The 26,259-nt window shown below is 49.3% G+C and overlaps 1 protein-coding gene across 6 annotated transcripts in view; it reads left to right on the top strand.

The window, feature by feature from the left end:
* Positions 1–26,259, top strand: part of NPHP4 (nephrocystin 4) — a 137,813-nt gene that overhangs the window by 1,843 nt on the left and 109,711 nt on the right. For 2 of the 6 annotated variants that reach the window (XM_061382910.1, XM_061382911.1), the window contains exons 1-2: positions 22,759–24,742; positions 25,822–25,886. In XM_061382910.1, coding sequence (XP_061238894.1) covers positions 24,438–24,742; positions 25,822–25,886 — 370 coding nt within the window. In that variant the 5' untranslated portion in view covers positions 22,759–24,437. Of the gene's footprint in view, positions 1–4,346; positions 4,520–14,469; positions 14,594–22,378; positions 24,743–25,821; positions 25,887–26,259 lie in introns of those variants that run through there. The other 4 variants (XM_061382913.1, XR_009729979.1, XM_061382912.1 and 1 more) reach the window with 4 other exon arrangements.

A 26,259-nucleotide genomic window follows, 5' to 3' on the forward strand; every position in this document is an offset into this window, starting at 1 on the left:
AGGGGCTGGCATAGGTTATAATGGCTTTGATGTTTGTACGACTAGCTATATGGTTTCAGGCTGGCTGTTTAACCTCAGGATCTCACTTTTCACATCTGTAAGAATGGGACAGTAGTGGTACTTATCTTCGAGTTATTGGAATAGCAAATATGAAAATGTGAGTGCCTGGCTCATGATAAGGACTCAGTAAAAGTTGGTGCCTTTTCTTCCCCCTTCCTCTGGAGAGGCCCTTGTATCGTTTTCTTGGGCTCAAAGCACGGGACCCTCCTAGTTTTCTCTTTATGGTTCATCTGGCCCCAAAGGCCCTTCTGCCTTCCTCCGCAGCTTTCTTCATTCCTCTCCAGCATAATTGAATGATTTACTTAATCATTAGAAAGGTTTACACTGAGGACCTAGTCCTGACCTCATGAAGCTCAGTCCCTGCAGGACGACAGTGACCATGTAGCCTGGAGAAGCTGGGTGACTCTTCTGTGATAGGGTCCCGTGTGAGGGGGTATGTATGGATGGAGCTGCTTTCCTGGGGAGGTGGCACCAGAGGAAGACTCATCCAGGGGTGCTTGTGGTTGTCAAGGGGGATAGAGGGCATGCTGAATGGGAGAAACTGAAGCAAGGGCAGGATGGAGTGTACAGGAGTGTGGGCCGGGTGAGAGCCGTTTGGGGCACTGGGTGGGGGGTGCAGGCGGGAGGGGAAGAGCTCTGTGTGTAATGGAGCCCCTGGGACTGTCCAGGCTCCTACTCCCAGGAGCCTGTGTCTCAGGAGTCACCTCTCCCTCCATCACCCACTCCAGTAGTCACTCCATCTCCACCACCTGCCTTCACCTTCCTGGCTCAGAGCTTTGATCTTGGGAGACCTGCCTTTCATCCCAGCGTGTCTCCTGCAGTGCCATCCTGTCATCGCAACTGGTCCTGGCAAATGTGGTATTGGGTCCCCTTGTCACCCAGGGAAGTGGGGGGATGCACTAGGTTAGGGATCTGGGGCGAGGGAGCCACCTACAAAAGGGGCACTGTCCTGGAGCCAGGAAACACTGCCACTGGGGCCTCCTTCCAGAGGGTGTTTCCCTACATGTGCTTCTGAGGCAGAAAGGGCTTTGCTGTAGAGTTACCTCCCAGTCTGTGAAGGCCCTCACTTTGCAGGAATAAACCTCTCAATTTTATAACTAATGTCAATGATGAAACATTTCCTTGAAAAAGAGAAAAACTGGGGAGACAAGTTTATTGAAACTTCAGTTTCAGGGCTGAATTGATTGAGCTCTGATTGTAAGTGCGGTATCAAGGCCCCAGGGGAGTAGGTTTCCTTCTGCAAGCAGTGGGCCAGGGAGTAGGTCAGTACAGGACAGCTGATACGTGTTCTGACCAAAAGCACAGAAGCCTGCTGGGTGCAGAAGCACAGAGGAGCTGGCCCTGGGAGACAGCCTGTCCAGAGGGTGCCGTGGCTGGGGTCCCAGTGAAGACACACACAGTGTATGTCATCTCTGAGACCAGCCCCGAAGCCCTCGGGCCAGAACTGGGGAGGGTAGTTCCGCAAAACAAGTGGTATTGAGCAGACAAACATAACCCACAGAGGAAAAACCCCACATAAACCGGTGTGTGTGCCTTACTGTTCATACAGTAACAGTCTGGATCTGGAGGCCCAAGGAGATGTATGCAGGGTCGGGGTGGTGTTCCAGTGGGGGCCGGACCCCACACTGAAGCCCACCGGGTGTGGGAGAGCATCTCAGGGGGCCAGTCGCATTCATACCTCCAGGGCCCCCCTGCATTCCCAGCACAGCCTGTGAATGTGGAGGGTGGGCCAGCTGCCTGAAGCCCTGTATTTCAAGTCCCTTTAGAGCAACCTTTCTCCAGCTTTTTAGTGTCATGCTGCTTTATGCTTTAAAAAATGATTGAGGACTCCAAATAACTTCCTAAAATGTGAGTGACGCCTACCAACATTTATTGTTGAGAAATGTCGACAGTGTTATTAATTCATTTAAAAACAGTAGACCTAGTACTCTTGCCTGGAAAATCCCATGGACGGAGGAGCCTGGTAGGCTGCAGTCCATGGGGTCGCTAAGAGTTGGACACGACTGAGCGACTTCACTTTCACTTTTCACTTTCATGCATTGGAGAAGGAAATGGCAACCCACTCCCGTGTTCTTCCCTGGAGAATCCCAGAGATGGCGGAGCCTGGTGGGCTGCCGTCTATGGGGTCGCACAGAGTCAGACATGACTGAAGCGACTTAGCAGCAGCAGCAGCAGCAGACCTGTTACATATTAATATAAAAATATATTTTTTTAATGAAAGCCAGCCACGTTTTCTGAAACAAAAACATTACCAAGAAGAGTGGGGTTGTTTTGTGTGTTTGTTTGTTTTTGAAATATTTATTTATTTGGCTGTGCTGGGTCTTAGTTGCAGCATGTGGGATCTAGTTCCCTGACCAGGGATCAAACCCCCAGCATTAGGCACAGAGTCTTAGCCACTGGACTACCAGAGAAGGCCCTTTTTTGGGTTTTTGCTTTGTTTTTGTTTTGCATGATTGAATCCCAGTGGGCACTGCTTCTCTGTTGAGTCTGTTGTCATTTTGCTTGAAGGATTTGAAGGAGACGCAGATGGGTGGATGGGGAGCCCTTAGAGAACTGTGGATATTCTGCTTCTGTGCTGTACCCAAACCCACAAGCAATCGTTCCTTAAGGGTTTCTCACAAGCAGAGCAGAGTTTGACACCCTGTCTGAAAACTTTCACACTGTTACATTGAATCCTCTGGTTTGCATCGCACTTTGGGTGGATTGTTCCCCATGCAAGATTTTACATCATTGTGCTTATTCTCTCAGACAATAACTGCTTCTGAGTTAGGCAGATCTTCCAAATATTGACACGTCTACTCACACAATTTCAAAAGCTCACTTTTCGTTACCAGCACTACCCCTCTTGTCAGGAAAGTCTTCAGGAGTTATGAAGCTGTCAGGCTCGCAGTGGAGGGCACAGATTTTCCCAATTCTGAATTTTGCCTGAAAGCTCAGTTTTTATGAGTTTACCTTGAAGTGACAGGTTCATTTTGTTCAGACTGTGTTTGAAGCTCCCAGTTCTGAATCACCATTGTTTGTCTCTGAGCTGTTCTTTTAGTAAGAATGGTGTTGCTGAGTGCAGGAAGGAGGCAGTTTAACTCACAGCCCAGCGATCATGCCCGGCTTACCCCGGGGTGACCCTGGCCCTTCATTTGGCAGCAGAAATGCTTTTTGTGCTTTACCTCCTTTCATCACAGAATGTTAAAAGCACGCATCCTCAAGGGTCAAATCAAGACGTAATGAAATCCATAGTTTGCACAGCCTCCCCAGGGACCTTCTTAAGCGAAGCTGCTGGACTCTGTGCCGTGAGGGGTGAAGAGCACAGGGTGGCTGGTGGGCTTTGGTTGCCGTTGTCTTGGGAGGTGATGAGGCCCTAGTAGCTTCACCCACCATTGCCTTGGCACTATCAGCACAAATGCCAACCTAGTGAAAGACTCAGGTGGCATCTGGAGGTTATGAAAATAGCTCTGAGCCTCTGGAGCCCTTGACCACCTCCGAGAACCTTGGGGCTTTGTGGACTGCATTTAGAGACCTATTGTCTTAGAAGACCAAACCCACTGCCCTTTCTCCTTGCTGGCCATTTTAGGAGAATTTGGCCTCTTATTAAGGCCAAGGGCTTAAGATTCTCTTTCAGCTGAAGACAGTCTCGAGATCCTCGTCTGCCGGAAGGCAGATAAAATCTTGAATGAGCCAGGTTGCCAAGACACCCTGAACACTCAGTCTGTCCCCACCTGGCTCCACCAGCAGGACTGTCTGTGGCTCGGCTGTCCTGGGGGCCAGACTCCAGGGTCCCCTTGAGCCAGGGCTCTCCTGGTGACATCTGGACCGCTGGCCTTGCTCCCACGCTGCCTGCCTTTTTGTATGTGTCTCAAGGTGGCCACTCCTATGGTATCCCCCTTGGCAGCTCCGAGCTGATGGCCTCTCTGCTCCGAAGGCCCCAGAGGAGAGTGTTCTTGCAACAGAACCAGCAGAAGCTCTGAGCTCACATCTTATTGGCTCTGAGTGGGTCATGCCCCCCAGGCCCCTCTAAGAACCCCAGTTCCCAAGGCCTGGTGCCCTTGTGCAGGGCTCCACCTCTGCAGCTGGACAGAGCGTGTGGCCGTCCCTAAACCAGTCACTGAGGCTGGGGTAGGCATGCTCTGATTGGCCAGGCAAGGTGGCATGGATGCCAGTCCTCGGCTGCAGTGGGGGTTGGGGAGGTCAGAGTGTGGGTCACAGGGTGGTAGTTCCCTGGCATTAGTGGGAGGTTCTCTAAGCACTGGGCCCTCGTAACGCTCTTATTTATTTGAACACAAATGGTGCAGGTAATCCCAGAGGCCCCAGGGACCCGGGGACCAGCAGAATGCACGACTGGCACAGGATCTTTGACCAAAACCTGCTGGTCCCTCCGCACCCACAGAGAGCACGCCAGCCTCTGAAGGAATCGACGGCGTTTCAGTGTGTCCTGAAGTGGCTTGATGGCCCGCTAATTAAGCAGGTAAAGAAACCGACTCTTTAATGTCAAATGCTTGCTTTCACCGCTGTGAGCTGAGACAGTATCGATTTTCACGTGTTTATCTGAGTCTTTCACTGTGCCCATCACCCTGGGCGGTGGCAGCATTTGGAGGCAAAGTGGCCCATCAGCAAAGAGGGTATGTGATTCAGCGACTCAGTCAGCACTTTTGACCCTGACTCAAGGCTTCTTGCTGCCTACAGTGGAGCAATCCAAAAACCCGGATAATTCGATTTCCTAAATTATTTCCTGGCCAGGTTGTTTGCAAGGGCTGGCCTTGTGTGTGGCTCAGCACGGCCTGGGGGTTAGAACTGCAGGGGTGGAGCTCTGGGCATCCTGGGAGATGTGAGGTGGAGGTACCACCACCTTTGCACGCTCAGGCCCTCGTTTTGGGGCCCTGTGTCCATCTCTGCCCTCAGCTGCCAGGGAACCTGCCAGAAAAGCTGGTGTTTATGTGCCTCCACAGAACACCCATGTGATCGTACTATTCTGGGGAGGCCCAGGGTTCTGGGGGGACGCACAGGAAGGATCCAGGCCTGCCACTGTGAGCATGCGGCTTGTGGGGTTTGGCTTGGTGAGACCGTATCTTCTTCCTCTGCATCTGGCAGAGCAATTCTCCTTGCATTCAGAGTTGTCTGAGCACTAGGTCTGAGAATAACCTACTATTGTTAAATCGCTCACATCCTGCGTCATCACTTCAAACCCTGTGATTGAGCACCTACTGTGTGCTTGCCTCTGTGTAGATACTGCGGTGATTACTGCTCTTACAGCTTTGTTTTATTTTTTGGCCACACTGCATGCCATATAGGATCCCAATTCCCCAGCCAGGGATCGAACCCATGCCCACTACATTGGAAGCGCAGAGGCTTAACCACTGGACTTCCAGAGACGTCCCCAACAACTTTACTTCTTAGCGCTTCACTTGTGTTGGTTCACTTCATCCTCACGACAGCCCTACGAAGCAGGTAGCATCATAACCCCCGCTTTACAGAAGAGGAAGCAACACGAGTGACGTGGAGTCAGATGCCTAGAGTAACACAGCTCCAGCCGGCCAGCTGGGACTCCAAGCTGGGGAGACCAGCTCCAGCAGCTCTGCCTCCAGGGACTCACGGGCTAGTAGACAGCAGTTGTCTCTTGCCTAGGAATTTTACAAAGGAAATTTATTTTCCTATTTTACTTTATTAATGCATTTTAACTTGTTTTTGAAAAGCTAATTCCCATAGTTCAAAATTCAAGGGGGCACACAAGGTAAGTGTATTGTCCTATGGCTGTCTCATCCTGGATATAGCCGGTATTTACCTATTTTCTGTACAACCTTTCAGACATTCTAAGTAACCACAACAAATAAATATACTTGTATATTTTTCTCTTTTTTTGGCATGAATGGTAGCTTATTGCTATATTCTATATCTTAAAAAATATTCTTAACAGTATGAATTATACGTTGGTAAATGTGGATCATTTTTACTTCCTTCCCAAAGGTAAAGTCAATACTTTCATGAAAGTCACATAATTGGGTTTCCATTCAGGGATTTCTGGGAGAGAAAGGATCAAAATGAGACCCTTTGAAAAACAAAATAAACAAAAACAACCTCCCCCCCATATATGTTCTAGACTGTTCATGTCATTTCATGAAGAATTTCTTATTCTTCCTTAAGACAGCATAGCTTTTCCTATATGAATGACCTGTCATCCATTCATTAGGTCCTTCCTTAAAATGACCACTTGTTCTGACTCCAGGTGTTTGCTTTTATAGACATTATGATAATGGATAATGTCATTGAAATAATTTTTAAAAATGTACAGTGTCTGTAGAATAGAGTCATACATTAAAAGCTAACATTTAAAACCCACTTATAAGTTGTTTATAAAAAAATCACAGTTTAAACATGAAGATATTAAATATATGTCTTCAAACCATATGTATGAAAGGAAAAGAATGGAAAAAAAGATACCCATGTAAACTCTAAGCATTAGAAAGCTTTGTGGCTGTACTAATTTCAGACAAAGTAGAGTTCAAGGTGAAGCATGTATCACCAGAGATAAAGGGACATCTCATACTGACAGTGATGGTCAGGAAGATGCGACGGCCCTAAATGTGTGTGCTCCTGTGATGGGAGCCCCCAAAGTCACCCCCAGGTGTGGTGATTGACTAGGAGGACTTGACATGACTCAGCACAGAGTCATCTTCAAAGGAAAGATTTGTTTTGGTGAAAAAATAGAGTAAGATCAGCCAAGGGAAAGGCATATGGGAGGCAGTGGGTATGAACGCCCAGGGTCCTCTGCCATGGGATTCCCACAAGACATACTCCAGCAACGAGCTGGGACAATACCTGTGACGTCCTGCCAACCAAGGAAGCTTGTCAGAGACTCAGTGCCAATAGGTTGTAAAAAAACCTCAGGGCTTTTTGGGAACTGGTCATGTAGATACACTCTGCCTAGCATGTAGTAGGATTCCAGAGTTCCAGAAGGAAAGCAAGTGATCAGCATAAACCACTTTGTACAAGAAGTTTAGTACTGGTAAGCCATTCCAATCCATTAGGGTGGTGGTGAAGTCTGTGTCCCCAGACTGCAAACTCCAGCCAAGGGCCAGACCTGTAAGCCAGCATTTTAAAGACTAACTGGCCTGCTATTATATCTCGTTTGTGCCCAGCACCCAGTAGCACAGCTTTCAAATCTGTGTAGCAAAGTTTGTAGAACCAAAGGGAATTGCATTTAGATTCACCTTTATAATTAGAGGCTTTTAACTCTCTCAATACACAGAAGAACTGTACAAAAAAGATCTTCACGACCCAGATAATCACGATGGTGTGATCACTGACCTAGAGCCAGACATCCTGGAATGTGAAGTCAAGTGGGCCTTAGAAAACACCACTACGAACAAAGCTAGTGGAGGTGATGGAATTCCAGTTGAGCTATTCCAAATCCTGAAAGATGATGTTGTGAAAGTGCTGCACTCAATATGCCAGCAAATTTGGAAAACTCAGCAGTGGCCACAGGACTGGAAAAGGTCAGTTTTCATTCCAATCCCAAAGAAAGGCAATGCCAAAGAATGCTCAAACTACTGCACAATTGCACTCATCTCACACGCTAGTAAAGTAATGCTCAAAATTCTCGAAGCCAGGCTTCAGCAATATGTGAACCGTGAACTTCCTGATGTTCAAGCTGGTTTTAGAAAAGGCAGAGGAACCAGAGATCAAATTGCCAACATCCGCTGGATCATGGAAAAAGCAAGAGAGTTCCAGATGGAAAAGCATCTATTTCTGCCCTATTGACTATGCCAAAGCCTTTGACTGTGTGGATCACAATAAACTGTGGAAAATTCTGAAAGAGATGGGAATACCAGACCACCTGATCTGCCTCTTGAGAAATCTATGCAGGTCAGGAAGCAACAGTTAGAACTGGACATGGAACAACAGACTGGTTCCAAATAGGAAAAGGAGTTCGTCAAGGCTGTATATTGTCACCCTGTTTATTTAACTTATATGCAGAGTACATCATGAGAAACGCTGGACTGGAAGAAACACAAGCTGGAATCAAGATTGCCGGGAGAAATATCAATAACCTCAGATATGCAGATGACACCACCCTTATGGCAGAAAGTGAAGAGGAACTAAAAAGCCTCTTGATGAAAGTGAAAGTGGAGAGTGAAAAAGTTGGCTTAAAGCTCAACATTCAGAAAACGAAGATCATGGCATCTGGTCCCACCACTTCATGGGAAATAGATGGGGAAACAGTGGAAACAGTGTCAGACTTTATTTTTCTGGGCTCCAAAATCACTGCAGATGGTGACTGCAGCCATGAAATTAAAAGATGCTTACTCCTTGGAAGGAAAGTTATGACCAACCTAGATAGCATCAAAAGCAGAGACGTTACTTTGCCAACAAAGGTTCATCTAGTCAAGGCTATGGTTTTTCCTGTGGTCATGTATGGATGTGAGAGTTGGACTGTGAAGAAGGCTGAGCACCGAAGAATTGATGCTTTTGAACTGTGGTGTTGGAGAAGACTCTTGAGAGTCCCTTGGACTGCAAGGAGATCCAACCAGTCCATTCTGAAGGAGATCAGCCCTGGGATTTCTTTGGAAGGAATGATGCTAAAGCTGAAACTCCAGTACTTTGGCCACCTCATATGAAGAGTTGACTCATTGGAAAAGACTCTGGTGCTGGGAGGGATTGGGGGCAAGAGAGAAGGGGACGACAGAGGATGAGATGGCTGGATGGCATCACTGACTCGATGGACGTGAATCTGAGTGAACTCCAGGAGTTGGTGATAGACGGGGAGGCCTGGCGTGCTGCGGTTCATGGGGTCGCAAAGAGTCGGACACGACTGAGCGACTGATCGGATCTGAACTCTCTCAATAAGTGATAGAACCAATAGACTCCCCCCACCCACCCTGCGAAAAAAAAACCAAAACAACCCATCATCAGGGTATGAAAGATCTGAACACCACCAACCACCTTAACTGAATTGTCATCGTGAAAACACTATACCTAACAAATAAAATACACCTTCTCAAGTGCTTGTGGAACATTTACAGAGATAGATAATATGCTTGGTCATGAAAATAAATCCCAATAAATTTAAAAGGATTGAAATTATGAAGAATATGTTCACTGACCAGTATGTTATTAAATTAAAAAATCAATTATAATAAGATAACCAGAAAATCCCCAAATAGTAGAAAATTAAACAACACTCTGCTCACTAGTAACCCATGGGTCAAAGAATTCAGAGAGAGATTAGAAAGTAATTGGAACTAACTGGTATAAGAATATATCAAGATTTGTGGGATGCAGTTAATGCAGTCCTTTGAGGGAAACTTACAACTTTATGTAAGTACATTAGAAAAGAAGAAAAATGCAGGCACACCTCATTTTATTGTGCTTTGTAGGTATTGTATTTCCCCACCCCCCCAAATTGGAGGTTTTTGACATCTCTGCATGGAGACAGTCCGTCAGTGCCGTTTTCCCAGCATTTGCTTATTTTATTTCTCTGTCACATTTGGGTAATCTTGCAATATTTCAGGCTTTTTCATTATTATTGTCTGTGTTATGGTGACCTGACATCCACAGTGATCTTTGATGACTCACTGAAGGGTCAGATGATAGATGGTATTTTGCAATAAATTTTTTTAAAATTAAAGTAGGTACATTGTTTTCTTAGACAAAATGCTATTGTACACTTAATAGATTACAGTATAGTATAAACATAACTTTATATGCACTGGGAAACAAAAAATCCATGTGACTCACTTTATTAAGATATTCACTTTATTGCAGTGGTCTGGGACTGAACCCTCTGTCTCTGAGGTCTGCCTGTGTAAAATCAACAATCTCTGCTTTCTCCTTAAGAATCTAGACAAAAGGAATAAATTAAAACCAAAGAAAAGAGAAGAAGGAAATAGGAAATATATGGGCAGAAATCAATAAAGGACAAATAATAAGAAAATCAGTAAAGCTAGAAGTTGGTTCTTTGAAAATATTAATTATATTGATAAACCCGTGGCAAGACTGATCATGAGAAGAGAGAAGAGACACAGATTATCAATATTAGGAGAGGAAGAAGGGGCATCACCACATATCCTACAGACATTAAAAAGATAATCAAGGGACATTATGAATAACTTATGTGCCAATAAAAATAACTTAGATGAAATGGATACGTTTCTTGAAAAGCACAATTTACCAAAAGTGACACCAGAAGAAATAGAAAATCTAAATAGCCCTATATATGTTTACTTTGTTCATTTTTTTCTTAATTTATTTTTAATTGAAGGATAATTACAATATTGTGTTGGTTTCTGCCATACATCAACATGGATCAGCCATAGTATACATATGTCCCCTCCCTTTTGAGCCTCCCTCCCACCTCCCACCCCATCCCACCCCTCTGGGTTTGAGTTCCTTGAGTCATACAGCAAATTCCCACTTGAATAGCCCCATATTTATTAAAGAAACTCAATTCATAATTAAAACATTTTCAAACTTAAATGACTTCACTGTTGAATTTAATAAAATATTAAAGGAAGAAATAATACCAATTGTAGACCAACACTCAGAAAATAGAGTGGGAGGGAATTGTTCTCAGGTGTTTATTTTGAGGCCATCATAACCTTGATACCCAAGCCAGACAAAGACATGGAAAGAAAAGTACAGATTGCCATCTCTTATGAATGTTAACACAAAATTCCTTAGTATATTAGGACATCAGATCCAGCAGTGTGTACAGAAGGTAGGAAATCATGGTGGGGTTTATCACAGGAATGCAAAGTTGGTTTTACACACAAAAATCAGCCAAGATTAAAAGATCGAGTAGGGAAAAAGTCAAAAGTTCAGTTTAGATGATCTTACAGATTTGTACAGTTTCAGTTATTTTGAGAATTGGTAGCTTTAGATGGTAGCAAACTTCCCTGTAAAAGGTGTTGGCTAAAAATATTATGTACCAATTTTGAACTCAAGTCACTTATTAGTCATTTTGGTATGTTTTTCTTACTTTTTATTTACCTTTTTGGTTTAGTTTTCATTTTACCATGAATGTTGATTACTGGGTTGGCCCAAAAGTTCATTCAAGTTTTCCCATAAGATAATCACAGAAAAACCCAAACAAACTTTTGGGCCAACCTACTTCTTTCCTTTGGAATGGCTATTTCACTTGTATTTACTGTGTGTTTGGAGCTGTGCAGGGGACACAAGGGTGACCCCCCGGCCCCCAACTCTGTCTTCACAGAGCTGTCTGTTCAGCACGAGGAGACAGCTAGAAACCTACCCGAGGAGAGTTGGGCACAAGGTCTCAGAGAGGCGGAGGGGGTGTTTGGGCTGTGGAGGCCAGGAGAAGACCCAGCTCCCAGGTGATCTGGGAGTTCCCTGGTCCTGGCTGCTGGTCACCTCCCTGGGAGCATGGTGAGGGGGCCAGGGGGGCTGATGGTGGTGCCCTGGGTGGTGCCTGCAGCGAGGGGAGGCCCAGGCCCCCAGGAGGTGTGCACACTGAGCCCACCCCCACCCCCACCCGCCTTGCATGATTTGGTCCCCAGTCCTGAGGATATAGCAGGAGGAGAATATTCCAGGCTCTCATCCCTTCCCCACCAGAGCTGAGACCGACCACCAGCATGTAAACAGACAACTTAGAAACATGAGAGATCCTGATGTAAAACCAGGTCAGATGATGAGGGTCTGGATGGCGGGGGTCAGGGAAGGCCTCCCTGGTCAGGGCCTCATGGGAATGAGGGGGCGAGCGCAGTAAAGGGGCTCCAGAGGGGCAGGGAGCAGGGTGAGGAACAGTGCTGGTGGGGAGGGATGAGGGTCTGGGCTCAAGATCCCCCCAGACCTGTTGGCACACTCCCCCCTGCCAGCTGCTCCCATTTGCTGGGACTCACCTGCTGGACCCGGGAGGCTGGGTGGGCAGGTGGCCACCAGCTGGTCCCGCTTGTTTCTCTTCCCCTCATATTCCACACCCTGCCATCACTACGGCCCTCGGCAGTTCCTTCACTGACACCCCGAATGTGCCCTCTGCTCACCCCAGCTCCTCTCCTTCACTGACACCCCGAATGTGCCCTCTGCTCACCCCAGCTCCTCACGTCCTCCCGCCGCGTTCCGATCCCCACGTGGAGCTGGAGTGGTTTTCCTTCTTTATTGAGGTATAACTGACGAAGCCGTAGGACACTTGGAGTGCCCAGCGTGATGATCTGACATCCACATAAACTGCGAAAGGATCCCACCCTGATTTAGTTAACACACGCTTCACCTCACGTTGGACTGATTTCCATGAAATCCCGAATCAGGTGGTGTCACTGCCTCTCAGGCTCTTTCCCTGACCCGTCATCCTGTTTGGAGTAGAAGTGGCCTGCGAGGGTGGCTCCTGCCCCTTCTCCAATTAAACACAATCCCATTGTTTTATTAAATTTTTTTTTTTTTTTTTTTAGTATTTAAAAAAAACTTCAGCCACTGTGTGCTGCATGTGGGATCTTAGTTCCCTGACCAGGGATCGATCCAGTTCCCTCAGCCTTGGAGGCTCAGAGTCTTAACCACTGGACCAGCGGGGAAGTCACTGGGTGTTCTGTTTTGAAGCGCACTTTGGCTTTTGTTTTTATTCAGGTGTGGTGGGGACAGCAGATCAGGGGACGGTTGCCACTGAAAAGATAGTTTCTTCCTTTGGGCTCCCCAAGGGAGGGGACGCACATCCCCGAAGGGTTGTGCAGTTGGGTTGGTGGGGAGGCAGCGGGGTAAGAGGAGAGCCGGGGCAAAAGCCTATATCATGGTTTTTGTGGGAAGGGATGGGCAAGGCTGGGTAAGCAGCTGCACACACTTGGGACTGGCTAGTTTGAGTTAGTTCATTGGCCTCTGGGGTGGAGGGACTGGTTGCCTGGGTCTGGTTCTGGGATTGTTGGGGTGGGAAGATATTGTCTCCCGGAGTGTGAGCCAGACAAGGGCAAGTGGGGTGTGGAATGGAAAGCAGGTCGGTTACTATCACTGGGAAATAGCTGGCCCTGGGCAGGACAGTCTCTTCCCATCAGGGAGGCCCCAGATGCCAGAGCACTAGGAACACTAAGAACCCAGAAAGTGAGAGCAATCAGTTAATGTAAATACACATACATGGACATGAGTTTGAGCAACCTCCGGGGGATAGTAAAGGACAGGGGAGCCTGGCGTGCTGTAGTCCCTGGGGTCACAAAGAGTCGGACATGACTTAGCAACTAAAAAACAACAAAAATAACATACATGGCTTCCCAACAGGAGATGTGGGAAGATTCCTGGGTCGGGAATCTGAACCCACTCCAGTGTTCTTGCCTGGGAAACCCTGTGGATGGAGGAGCCTGGTGGGCTACAGTCCATAGGGCAGTAAAAGAGTCAGATATGATTTAGCGACTAACAACAACAAAAAAGATACATGTAGTCAGGATGATTTTCCTGAGCACCCGGCTCTCTTCACCCAGAGCTTCCTTCTGCCTGGTTTATTCTCCAAGGGTCCCCTCCTGGTTCCCGTCCACCCCACCCTGCCTCCTTAGTTCTCGGTTTAGATGTTATCTTTCAGAGCCCCTTCCCTGGCCGTCTTCTTCAAAGAGCCGACCCACCCATCTTCCTCTGCTCCCATTTTCATTGTCTTCACGTGAGCCCCAGGGACGCAGGTCTTGTGTGTTTTGTTCCCTGCTGTGTTTCCTAGAACAGTGTCTGGCACAGAGTGGACACACAAAATAGATGCTTAAATAACATTTATTAAATGACTGCATGAAAGGAAAGCAGGATTCCTGGTCCCAGGTAGACAGTAAGAGCTGCCCCCTTGCCAGGTGTGCCAGTGGTACCAGCACTGAAGACCCAGGAGAACCCTCTGTAGGTGGCACCACTGGGCACAGGGCAGGCCTAGCAGTCTCTGGTGCCTTGTCTGTATCTGTAGTTCTCAAAGATCGGCTTTTCTTTTATTTATACCCTGACCCCAACCCACCCAAATAATTCTGACAGGCTGAGGATTTAGAGTTTGTGGTCATATTGGGAATAATTTGGCTGTAAATGGTAAACAAATAACTCCCCCAACCAAAAAAAAACAAAAAACAAAAAACACTCAAGTAAAATAGCCTAAGGAGAGATAATTTGTTAACTCACTTAAAGACAAACCTATCATTAGTACAAGCTTCAGGTGTGGCTTGATCCAGGATCTCATGTGGCATCACCTGAACTTGTTCTTCCTTGGTTCCACATGGTGTCATAGGCGTCTGTCTCCACAGCTTTGGCTTCTTGTGTGGCTTGCTGGTTCTGGGTGGGATTCCAGCCTCCAACTGGCCAAGGGAGGGCCATGGAGAGAGGTAGTCCCTTGGAAGGAAGGGCCTGATACCTAAACCAGGGGATGGATGCTGAGTGGCCCAGTTTCCCCCAAATGGTCCATCAGCATCTGTGGGGAGGCTCTCAACCTTGAGGATCCTTCAAGGCCATCCCTCTGTCTCCTAGGGGGTGCTGGAGCTGCTGTCGGAGGTGGGCTGCCACCTGCGCGTGTCTCTCTTCGATGTCACCTATCGGCACTTCTTCGGGAGGACGTGGAGGAGCTCGCCGAGGCCTGCAGAGCCGCTCACCAGTCCAGGAATGCCCCGAGCAGCAGGCCGAGCTCCCATAAAGCTCGTCCTGGCAGCCAGCATCTGCTTCCAGACAGAAACTTGTGTGGCAGCCATGTGCCCTGAGTGGATGGTGGCAGGGGGCGGGTGTTGCGGGGGGCAGCATACGTGTGGGTCTCATCGCCTTCATGGAAACTTCCAGCTTTGGCAACAAAGTTAGAAAATTATTGATCTCATCAGGTTTCCTCAGTTTTCCTCCTTGTTCACTTCCCCCTTCTTTTTCTTTCTTTTTAGTTTAGGATTTTTTTTTTTTTTTTAAAGATGAGCAAATTGGGACTTAGAAGTGAGGTGCCTTGCCCAGGTAGAAGGTGGGAGGGCCTGGAGCCTCCACATCTGTCTGCAGACTGCGTGGTTGCCTTGGCATCAGTTGGTGACATGGTCTTGCCCACGCAGCAACCCTGTGTCTGGCTGCCCTGCAGATAGGGTGTCCCATCCTCGTTCAGCTGCACCAAACCCACAAGCGTGTCTTCCAGTGCCTGCCGTCTGCCCGCCATGGGGCTGGGTGCCAAGGCGATGGTGCTGGGTGGATGGGATGGCTGTGGTTCTCACCCTGGACAACTTACAGTCTGCTGGGGTGACACACCCAGGCAGGCGGCAGCAAGTGTAGGTGTGGTGAGTTCTCGGAGGAGACCAACAGCCGCTGCCCTGGGGAAGAAGGGGAGACATAAGCAGGTGGTGAAGGAGGGCCTCTGGGAGTTGAGCCTATGGGATGGAGGGAACCGGCCCAGGATAAGTGGAGTGGCAGAAGCTGTGTCCCAGGGTGAGGGGTGGGAGGGCGGCCAAGGGTGGGCTTGTTGGGTAGCTAGCTGGGAGGGGCCTTCCGGAGACAACGGGGTTTTATCAAGAGCTGGAGGTGTCCTAGCGTCTTCTTCCCAGCTGCTCCTTCAAGCTGCACCTGAACGCAGTGGGTCCTGCAGGGAACAGTACTGGAGGGTCGGTGTTGTGTTGATTTTGTCCTTCTCTGCGCAGCGTCAGGGAAGCCCAGTAGGTGGCAGTACAGTGAGTGACGGAGGTGGTGGTGGTGGCCACGGCTGTCCTGGGGATGGTCTCGGTATGTAACCAAACCAAGCGAGCCGCCCTCTCTGTGGGGGATAGTCCTGCCCAGTCATGAAGCCACCAGGCTTCTCTGCACTGGGCTGTCACCCACAGTCAGGATGCTGTGTGCAGCGTGGCTTGATGTTACTGGTCCTTACTGAACATGCAGGAGAGGGGGATGCTGCGCCCAAAGGTTCAGGGAAATTAGATATGGCCATGGGGATGTGCGTCCTGGGGACCAGGACCGTGACTGGTGTGTTCCGGCCGTCAGACGGCCCATGCTGAACTCCTCAGTCTGGTGTCCGAATCGAGAGAGAGGCTGTGTGTCGTAAACCGCATATGACCGTGGGTGGCTGTTTAGGGTGCTGTCCCAGCTCCTGCACTGAGTCACCTTTGCGCCTCTGTCTTGGGGCGAGCGGTTGGGGGTTGCCAAGGCCTGGCAGGAGTGCGGTGGCCCCAATGTTGCTGGGAGCCTGGCTGAGGTGCCATCTTCCAGGGCTGGGCTGTTTGGATTCTCTTTCTTGAGTGGACAGTCACGCCCTGGAAAGCCTGGCATGGTGACAGATACTACGGTGACTGTGTCCTCTACTGGGGAGTCACCATGGGATGGTTGGCTCCCAGCTTCTTGGGGAGGTTTCAGACCCACCGTTTACTTCTGGAGGTCGGTATATATGTCTCTGTCTTGAAGAGCAGTTGGCAGGTCAGAGGCCGTGAGTGACAGACGCCTTGACTGCAGTGATTGTTCTCAAGCCTTGTTTTAACCCTGGTGTTGGAGGGGCCCTGCAGGCTCTGTTGGAAATGCTGCTGTGTCGAGGGGATGGTGATCCCCTGAGTCAGCAGAGGAGCACTCTGCTGCCACTGGGGTCCTAAGATGAACCCTCCTCCTGTGACCTTCCCCATGGCTTTCCTTGTAGCCGCGGTCACTGCCAAGACAGGCCACACACAGAGGGCCTGCTGTCTCCCCGACCAGCTCAGTGGCTGAGAGCCCTGCAGAGTAGAAGGTGCGTTGTAAGAAACGGCCTTCAGAGCTGCTGCTCCACCTTCTGGGCTCATCAAGGGCTCAGCATCCATGCCCGAGAGGGTTCTCAGATATCCCCCCATCCTGGGAGCTGTGGGTCGAGGCCCTTTCAGCTCAGTTCATGTCTGGTCCGAGCTGTGGAAGCTGAGTGCTCCTCAGTCATTTGGGCTCTGCTCAACGGGGCGTGGGGATCAGGGCCATGTGTTAGGGAGGACCATAGTCCTTAACGTTTTCAGAAGAATCTGCACCCTTCAGTTACTGATCTCAGGGAGGCTGGTGCTGGGGAACAGAGCAGTTTTGGTTGGGCCCCGGAATTGCTCATCCGAGCTGTGTTCAGGTGCTATGCCCCAGGCGGGCAGCAGAGGCCAGTGCTGCCCCAGGAATGGTCCATCCTGATGGGCTGCTTGGCAGCATCCTCCCCACCGGCACTGTCCTCTCGTCCTTGACGTTCAGAGTTTAGTGAACTACAGAGAATCCCCTTTGCCGTGTGTGTGTGTGTGTGTGTGTGTGTGTGTGTGCATACATGGATGTACATGTGCACATGAAATGTGGATCGTTCCCCGGGTGGCCTGGATACACGGAGCGTCTGGTTATGGGGTTGTGTCATCTGAGCAAAGCTCTGTGTACACACCTATGGGAATAGAGAGAAACACAATTTGCCCTTTTTAGAGTTGATTCTGAAATTTGGTGAAGATCTTTTTCTGATTTTACTAATCGCCTGGGCTTTTCTGGTTCTACCCTTTGGTTGTGGCTCAGGGGCGATGTGATGGAGGTTACCAGCGGCCAGTAGCAGGGGCCCATCTGGAAATCAAGGTGGTTGTCTGGCCTTTGTGTAGACTCATGAATCAACCATGTGGGCTCTGGGTTTTGATTGAGTTGTCCTTGTAATACACAGCCCCGAAAGAAGATGCTATTTCATTACTTTGCAAACAATGTCCTGTAGGAAAGACCATGGACCAAAGGAGTCCTGCCTTGAGCCAAGCTGGGTGTTTCATTCCAGGAATGATGAATTCCTTATGCCCCTCTCGTCCCAGCCTCCCTGCTCTGCCTGGCGGACCACAGGGCACCAGCTCCAGGCCTCTCAGCTCTGAGCTCAGAACTCTGTGTTCTCCTTCAAGGCTGCCCTCAGTGGAGAGGAATCACCCTTCACTTGCGCTGAGACGGTCGATCATTCTTTCAGCCTCTCAAAAGATATCTTTAAAAAATAATCTGAGAGGCCAAAGCACCATGCAGTTCCTGCACTTTCTTTCTAAGATGGACATAATTCTTCCTTAAATTCTTTCCTTAACTAACCACGCTCAGCCTGCAGTGACAGGCTCATTTTTCCTCCTTTATTTATTTTACTCGAGCCACTGGGTAGGAATCCTAGTGGTTCTTCACAGGTAGCCAGAACCCAGATCAGGGGATGATACCTCCACGGACCGTCTCAGCCCCAGGTGCGGCTGGAGTCTCAGGTGGCTCCCTGGCCTCCTGGGACACAGGGAAGTGGTCTGCTCCCTCTTCCCATCGCCAAGGCCGGGAGAAACAGGCTCCTGAATGTTCTTGTTTGTCAGAGTAATGAGAGGGAAGTGCATGCCTATGCTCAGTCACGTCCAACTCTTTGCGATCCCATGAACTGTAACCCACCAGGCTCCTCTGTCCATGGGATTCTCCAGGCAAGAATACTGGAGTGGGTTGCCGTGCCCTCTTCCAGGGGATCTACCCTACTCAGGGATTGAACCCAGGTCTCCCGCATTGCAGGCAGATTCTTTACCAGCTGAGCCACCAGGGAAGCCCCAAAATACTGGAGTGGGTAGCCTGTCCCTTCTTATGTCCCCTGCACTGCAGGTGAATTCTTAACCTCAGAGAGGGAGGTGACTCTCCTTTAAAAGTGGAGGCTGTCCATAAGAAAGAATGAAGCAATGCCATTTGCTGCAATGTGAATGAATGTAGAGATGATCATACTGAGTGAAGTAAGTCAGAAAGAGAAAGACAAATACCATATAATATCACTTACATGTGGAACCTAAAATATGGCACAAGTGATCGTATCTATGAAGCAGAAACAGACTCAGACATAGAGAACAGACTTGTGGTTGCCAGGGGGTGTGGGGGGCTGGGGGACGGAAGGACTGGGAGTTTGGGGTTAGCAGATGCAAACTGGTTTATATTTATAGCATAGGAAACTATTAATATATTCACTCTCATGTAATAAACCATCATGGAAAAGAAAAAGAATATACCATCTGATGCAAAGAGCTGACTCAATGGAAAAGACCCTGATGCTGGGAAAGATTGAGGGCAGGAGAAGAGGGCAGCAGAGGATGAGATGGTTGGATGGCGTCATTGACTCGGTGGACAGGAATTTGAGCATAACTCCAAGAGATGGTGAAGGACAGAGGAGCCTGGTCTGCTGCAGTCCATGGGGTCGCAGAGTCCAACATGACTTAGTAACTGAACAACAGCAACAATATATGTATAACTGAATTACTTTGTTATACAGCAGATATTGACACAACATCTGTAAATCAACTCTACTTCAATAAAATTAAAAAACAAGTAGATGCTGTCAAGGAATGTCAGTATATCCAAGTGAAACTCCAGGAGGCTCTGCCCAGTGACTTGGTTAATCGCCAGGTTCCTGAACATGCCCTCCCCTCTCCTTTACCCACTCTCATGTTCCAGGAGCTACTCCTGATGTAAACCATTTGCAAAGCAGGAATCCAGCATGGCTCTGGGCACCATCTCTGCCGAGAGCGCCTGGTCTTAGCCGTGTCACCTAGGAGGATTTCTTTCCTGTCTAGCTCAACAGAAACAACTCCTGGGGACGCTGAACCAGAAATGGGGGCGGGTATAGAAGTGAGTGGATGAATAGGAGAAATGATATCTCTCCTGATGTTTCCATAGGGATTTAGTTGTTTGGTGATTGAACAGTCTACTATGTGGGCTTCCCAGGTGGGGCTAGTGGTAAAGAGTCTGCCTGCCATTACACGAGACTTAAGAGCTGAAGGTTCTATCCCTGGGTCTGGGAGATCCCCTGGAGGAGGGCATGGCACTCCACTCCAGTATTCTTGCCAGGAGAATCCCATGGACAGAGGATCCTGGTGGGCTACAGTCCATAGGGTTGCAAAGAGTTGGTCATGACTGAGCATCTGAGCACATAGACATACATGTGGGGACAGTAGAAAGCTTCGAATTTGTCAGCTTCTGTGTGTTCATCACAGTCTCCTGGGGCTGTCTTTGCCTCAGGTTGTAACTGGGTGTGCTGTTTCTGAATAAGCCCCGCCATCCTTCTCCAGGTGGGAGCAGGACTAGCTTTGGCTGAGGGGGTGGGATCTGATGTAAGGAGGATACGGGCTGAGTTCTGCTCCATCCTTACTCCTGTGGGGTCTTGGGCCAGTTGTTTAAACTCTTGACTCTGAATTCATCATCTGTGCCTGATGGACAGCAGTGGCCACCTCCTAAGGGTCCGGAGTGTAAGAAGTAGGTTCTTCCCAGACGAGCGCCCAGGGAGCAGTAGGGGCTCACTCAGCAAACACTGGCTGGGGGTCTGCTCTGTGCCAGGCTCTGTTATGTTAGGACCTGAACGTGCCCAGATGGGCACGTGGGCGAGATGGTGTGTGGTCATTTCAGCCATGGTGGGGTTTGTGTTGTCACTGTAGATGGGAGCTTGCCAACCCTGGCTCCACAGATACTTTGAGCCAGATAATTCTCTTGGTGCAGGATTGGGTGGGGGACACTGTCTCCAGGGCTGTGTTTTTTTCCTAAGAATAATGCTGGGCCCTACCCTGGATGAGTGGAAGCTTCTGACTGGAATTAGAGATTTTGCATCTCCTGGAGGAGAGTTTTGCTCGGTGGATTCACTGTCCTTGGAGTGGTCAGTCTTGTGGTCGGTCGTGTGCAGCAAACTGTCCTGAGCCTCCAGTGGAAGGCTGAGCTGATGGAGGCTGCAGATGGATATGTGGTGTGTTTACCTTCCTGAAGCCACCCTACTAAAGGTTTACTAAAGAAAATTGTCTGGTGGGGCTTCCCTGGTGGTCCAGGGATTAGGACACCATGTATCCACAGGTTCGATCCCTGGCTGGGGAACTGAGATCCTGCAGGCTGCATGGTGAGGTCAAAGAAGAGGAAAACAAAATTGTTTGGAAGGTACTAGTTTAATTTCTGTGCCTCTCTCCTGGCCTTGTCCTCAGCCTGGGACAGAAGAGCGTGTGTCACTTGGGGCAGGTCGAGCGGCTGTGCAGCCGCGGACGAAGCCTCTACACAAACGCCCGTCTTCATCTGAGGCCCAATTTCAATTCTGTCACGTGTGTGAAAAATGGACCCTCAGCCCCGAGGCAAAATGTCGGCGTGTTTGAAGATGAAGGCATTAAGACAGGAGCATTTCTGTGATTTATTAACCAGTTTATCTTGTCAGGGGGGCACCTTGTCAAGGGCGGATGAGTGAGCTGTGGCATGGGGGGACCAGGGCCCCACTGTTCTGTGTCCCACGGCTTCTCTCTCTGTAATTGGATGGGCTTGACTTCAACTTTTAATCCCGCAGTGGCAGCTGATGCATCTCCAGGCATCTTGCATGGCCGCCGCCAGGCATCCTGACCCTGGAGGGCTTGGTTTTTTAAAACATTTATTTACTTGGCTATGTCAGGTCTTAGCTGCATCATGCAGTCTTGCGATGTGGTGCATGGGCTCAGTAGTTGCAGTGTGTGGACTTGGTTGCTCTGTGGCATGTGGCACTGGGTTCTCAGTTCTCTGACCAGGGATCGGATACGTGTCCCCTGAATTGGAAGAATTCTTTACCGCTGGACCACCAGGGAAGTTCCTGGAGGGCTTGTTTGCAGAATTGCTTGATCGTGCTTGGGATGTCTGACCAAGCACACAGGGGTGGGGTGGGGGTAGAGGGCCTGGGTTCTAGGTGACTCGGCTTCTCTGGGGATCCCCGGCCGGGTGCCTAAAGGGTTGAAGCCACAGAGTTGGGTGGTTCATCCCCAGGGCTTTTACTTGCATAGAACTTCCGAGCTGGTCGGCCCTAGGCAGGGTGTGCATTTTCTACCTGCCTAAGCTGACTCTTGAGAGTCCCTTGGACTTCAAGGGGATCAAACCAGTCAATCCTAAGGGAAATCAGCTTTGAATATTCATTGGAAGGACTGATGCTAAAGCTGAAGCTCCAATACTCTGTCCACCTGATGCAAAGAGCTGACTCATGGGAAAAAAAATTGATGCTGGGAAAGACTAAGGGCAGAAGAATAAGGGGGTGACAGAGGATGAGATGGTTGGATCACATCACGGACTCAGTGGACATGAGTTTGAGCAAAGTCTGGGAGATAGTGAAGGACAGGGAAGCCTGGCATGCTACAGTCTATGGGGTCACAAAGAGCTGGACATGGTTTAGCGACTGAACAACAACAAATTAACCTTTACCTTTGAACTTCTTGAGGGCTAGATTGTATTTCTAGGTTCCTTAGAAATTCTTTCTTTTTTTTTTTTTTTGATGTGGACCATTTTTTAAAAAGTCTTTATTGGATTTGTTCCAATATTGATTCTGTTTTGTGTTTTGTTTTGTTTGGCTGAGAGACACATGGGATCTTAGCCCTGTGACCAGGGATTGAACCCTCGCCCCTTGCATTGGAAAGCAAAGTCTTAACCACTGGGTCACCAGAGAAGTCCCTAGAATTTCTTTAGTATGTGCGGCGCACTCATTAGAGAGGCAGTAAAGCATTGCTCCTTACCCATGAGTAGTGAGGGGATGAGGCAGTCAGCCCTCGTGTTGCCTTGTAACCTGCTGAGCTTCCAAGGCCGACCCTGCCGGTGAAAGTGGAGTCTCTGGGACAGACCAGAGTGGGGCTCTGTGGTTAGTTTGGTCTCAGAATAATTGTTTGCAGTGGTAAAGGAAAGGGAGAGGCAACAGCCATGAATTGGTAAGTGAAAGTGAAAGTCGCTCAGTCATGTTCGACTCTTTGCGACCCCATGGATGGCTATACAGTCTATGGAATTCTCTAGGCCACAATACTGGAGTGGGTAGCTGTTCCCTTCTCCAGGGGATCTTCCCAACCCAGGGATGAAACCTAGGTCTCCTGCACTGCAGGCAGATTCTTTACCAGCTGAGCCACCAGGGAAGCCCAATTGGTACCTGGGACATGCCCAAAGCAGTTGGTCCTACTGCCTCCGGGCAAAGGATTTCAAGGTGACCTCTAAGCTGGAGGATTATGGCTGCTCTGCATCAGAGCCGACAATGTTTGTTTCACTGCCAAGAAGAAAAGTGGGTAGTGTCCATAAAACTGATATGCACAGGTGTAAATGTGGGAGGTGAGATAATGACAAACCTGACTTTACGGTGGGGCTTTTAAAAACAGTACTCAAGTCTTGGAGACGGAAGCATAATTCTCTCTTGGTCCAACCACCTGTCAGCTGTAAGTGGTCATTATTTCATCATTTTGCAATAAAAGATAATAGAATAACGATTTATATCTCATGGCTGATGTTTTAATGTGTCTTTCTGTTATCCTGGGCTGACAGTCTGTGATTACAGTAAACGTTTTCTTGGTGACACCGTGGTAATGACTCATTAATGGGGGATTATTCCAAGTTTAAATCACATTGCTGCAGCCCGGCCTGGCCCGGCCCTGTGTTGGGGGTGGTCTTTGTGCTCAGTTGGTGACCCTACCACCTAGGCTTCGCTCCAACAAGGACGCGGGATTCCAGGGACCCCTCGAGTACAGAGCCTCAGTTCAGTACTGACCTGGACTCCCAGGACGCTTGTTCCCTGAAGATTCTCAAACCCAGTTAGTGCCTCTGTTTCTATTATCTGTGTCTACAACGTTTGTTAGTTTTAGATGAGAGTGACTGCACTGGATTTCAGGAGATTGGAAACAGTGGCAGAAGGAAGGTGTTTCTGTTCCATGTGGCCATGTGCATCTCAGCGACGGGAGCTGGGTTTGACCCGTCTGTGTCGTCTTTCTCACTCCCCACCCTGTGGAGAAGCTACAAGTGGGAAACCTTTTAGTAGCAATTTGAGTATCCTCTGCTTGGCTTGGACCCCCGCCTCACCAAACCTTGTCTTAAATATTCTCAAGGCTATATTTGTTATAAATAAAGATATTTTGTTGTTGTTCAGTCACTAAGTCACGTCTGACTGTCTATGACCCTGTGGACTGCAGCACACCAGGCTTCCCTGTCCTTCACCATCTCCCGGAGTTTGCTCAAAGTCATGTCCATTGAGTCAGTGATGCTGTCCAACCATCTCATTCTGGACTGGGGATGACAGAACGAAATCCTCAAGAAATCCCAGGATATTGCTTAGTTAAAACTAAGAACTCAAAAAAAAAAAAAAACCAAAACAAAACTAAGAACTCATTCAGATGCAGCCTCATAGTATTTCCACAGGAAACAGGGATTAGAGTCAGTATTGGTGAGTTGTGATTGAAGTTTGGGCGTTGCATGAAAGGGCTCTGTGGATGTGTGGGCAATGTGGGCAGCTCGGTGGACATGTGGGTGTGGTGGGCAGTTCACTGGATGCATGGGTGCCATGGGCTACTTCTATCTTTGGGCTCATGGTCCTGGCAGGTGATAGGGGTGGGGTGCATGGCTGCCCCAACCCCTTTCCTCTCCAGAGGCTCTGATGTCTTTTGGCATCTTTTGTGGGTGAAAAACTCCCACAGGAGAAGCAAGCAGTCTTGCAAGCAGATGCTGGGTGTCCTGGAAGGAGGAGCTGTGACCCCAGTGTCTGTCTCTGAGGGGGTCCCTTCCTGGCCCCTTCTCCTCTCTGGTGCCTGTCAGGGATGCTGCTCCCCACATGGTGTGCTTGCAGCATCGAGGTGAGAATGGTGGAGGTGAGAAGGGAGCCCGCCCACGTCCCTGAGCTCCTTTCTTGCAGGTCGAGAGCGTTCCCTCCGTCTGCTTCTCTTTGGCAGCCCTTGTATTTTCACACGTCCTTGAACCACCCTCATATTGTGGCCGTGGTGGAGGTGGTCGTTGAAGGCAGAAGACGAGACGGGACCCTCCAGACTCTGTCCTGTGGGTTTGGAATTCTTCGGATCTTCAGCCACAAGCCGGAATCTCCAACTTCCACTTCCCAGGACAAACGGTATCCGCCTCGTTTTCTCAGTTGTTGGGGTTCCCAGCATCTTTCTGTGGTGAATTAACTGCTCGTCCACAGTAGGGAGCTCTGAATTTGTCAGTTTGTGTGTGTTTATCACAGTCTCCTGGGGATGTTTTTGCTTCAGGCTGTAACCGTGTTTGCTGCTGCTGTGTAAGCCCAGCCATCCTTCTCCAGGTGGGAGCAGGACTAGCTTTGGCCAGGCGGGTGGGATCTGACGTAAGGAGGATATGGGCTGAGTCCTGCTCCAACCTTACTCCTGTGGGGTCTTGGGCCAGTTGTTTAAACTCTTGACTCTGAATTCATCATCTGTGCCTGATGGACAGCAGTGGCCACCTCCTAAGGGTCCGGAGTATAAGCAGTAGGTTCTTCCCAGACGAGCGCCCAGGGAGCAGTAGGGGCTCACTCAGCAAACACTGGCTGGGGGTCTGCCCTGTGCCAGGCTCTGTTATGTTAGGACCTGAACGTGCCCAGATGGGCGAGACGGTGTGTGGTCATTTTAGCCGTGGTGGAGTTTGCGTTGTCACTGTAGATGGAGGCTTATCCACCCTGGCTCCATGGACACTTTGGGCTAGGTATGCCTTTGTTACGGGGCTGTCCTGAACAATGTATGGTCTCACAGCCCACGAGATGCCAGTAGCCCCCTCCCTGCCCAGCTGTGACAGCTGAAAACACCTCCAAACTTTGCCAGTTGTCCCGAGGGGGCAAAATCCTCCCTGGTTGGGAACCACCACTCTAGACACATAGCCATAGAAGCCCCTCAAATGTTGTTTCAAATCTTGGGATGTTTTCAGGCACAAGTTGCTTCCCGGGCATTGTTTCCAGTGCTCTTGCTCAGGCTGCATTCGGACCATGCAGTGTATACTCTGGACGAACTTGCCCACCAGCACTGTGGGCTCATGGAGCCGATGCTGTGCTCAGGCATCTCTGTTCCCTGCAGAGGGTGGTGGAAGCTCCCAGAGGGGTGGAGTGGAGGTCCCCACAGGCCTTCCTTTTGAGAAGCATAGCTGGGGTCCTGTGACTGAATGCAAGGTGCTGATGTGCGGCTCACGCGTCTTGTTTTGCAGGCTGAGACTGTATCATGGGAGCCCGCGAGCCCTCCTCCACCCGCTCCTTCAGGACCCCATAGAACGTAAGAGACGCGGCCTGGCCAGGCCTCCACAGCACCTGCTCATGATGTCACTTCCCTGAGTATTAGAGCGTCACCAGCTTAGCTCAGGTGTTAATAGATCTGAGGAATGTGTAATGTGGGCTTGGAGTCTGACATAATTTAAAGACCCGGGGACTTCCGTGGTGGCCCAGCGGTTGGGACTCTGTGCTCACACTGCAGCAGCTGAAGGTTCCATCCCTGATCGGGGAACTTGGATTCTGCATGGCAAGCAGTGCAGCCAAAAAGTAAAAAAAAAAAAAAAAAGGAAAATTTAAAGACCTGAGACACATGAGCCTGAAGGGAGCACACAGCTTTGTGAGGATGACCCCGTGGGGTCCACCTGGAGGGAGGGCTG

This window comes from Bos javanicus, chromosome 16 (genome assembly GCF_032452875.1).
Source record: "Bos javanicus breed banteng chromosome 16, ARS-OSU_banteng_1.0, whole genome shotgun sequence".
NCBI classification, from domain to species: Eukaryota; Metazoa; Chordata; class Mammalia; order Artiodactyla; family Bovidae; genus Bos; species Bos javanicus.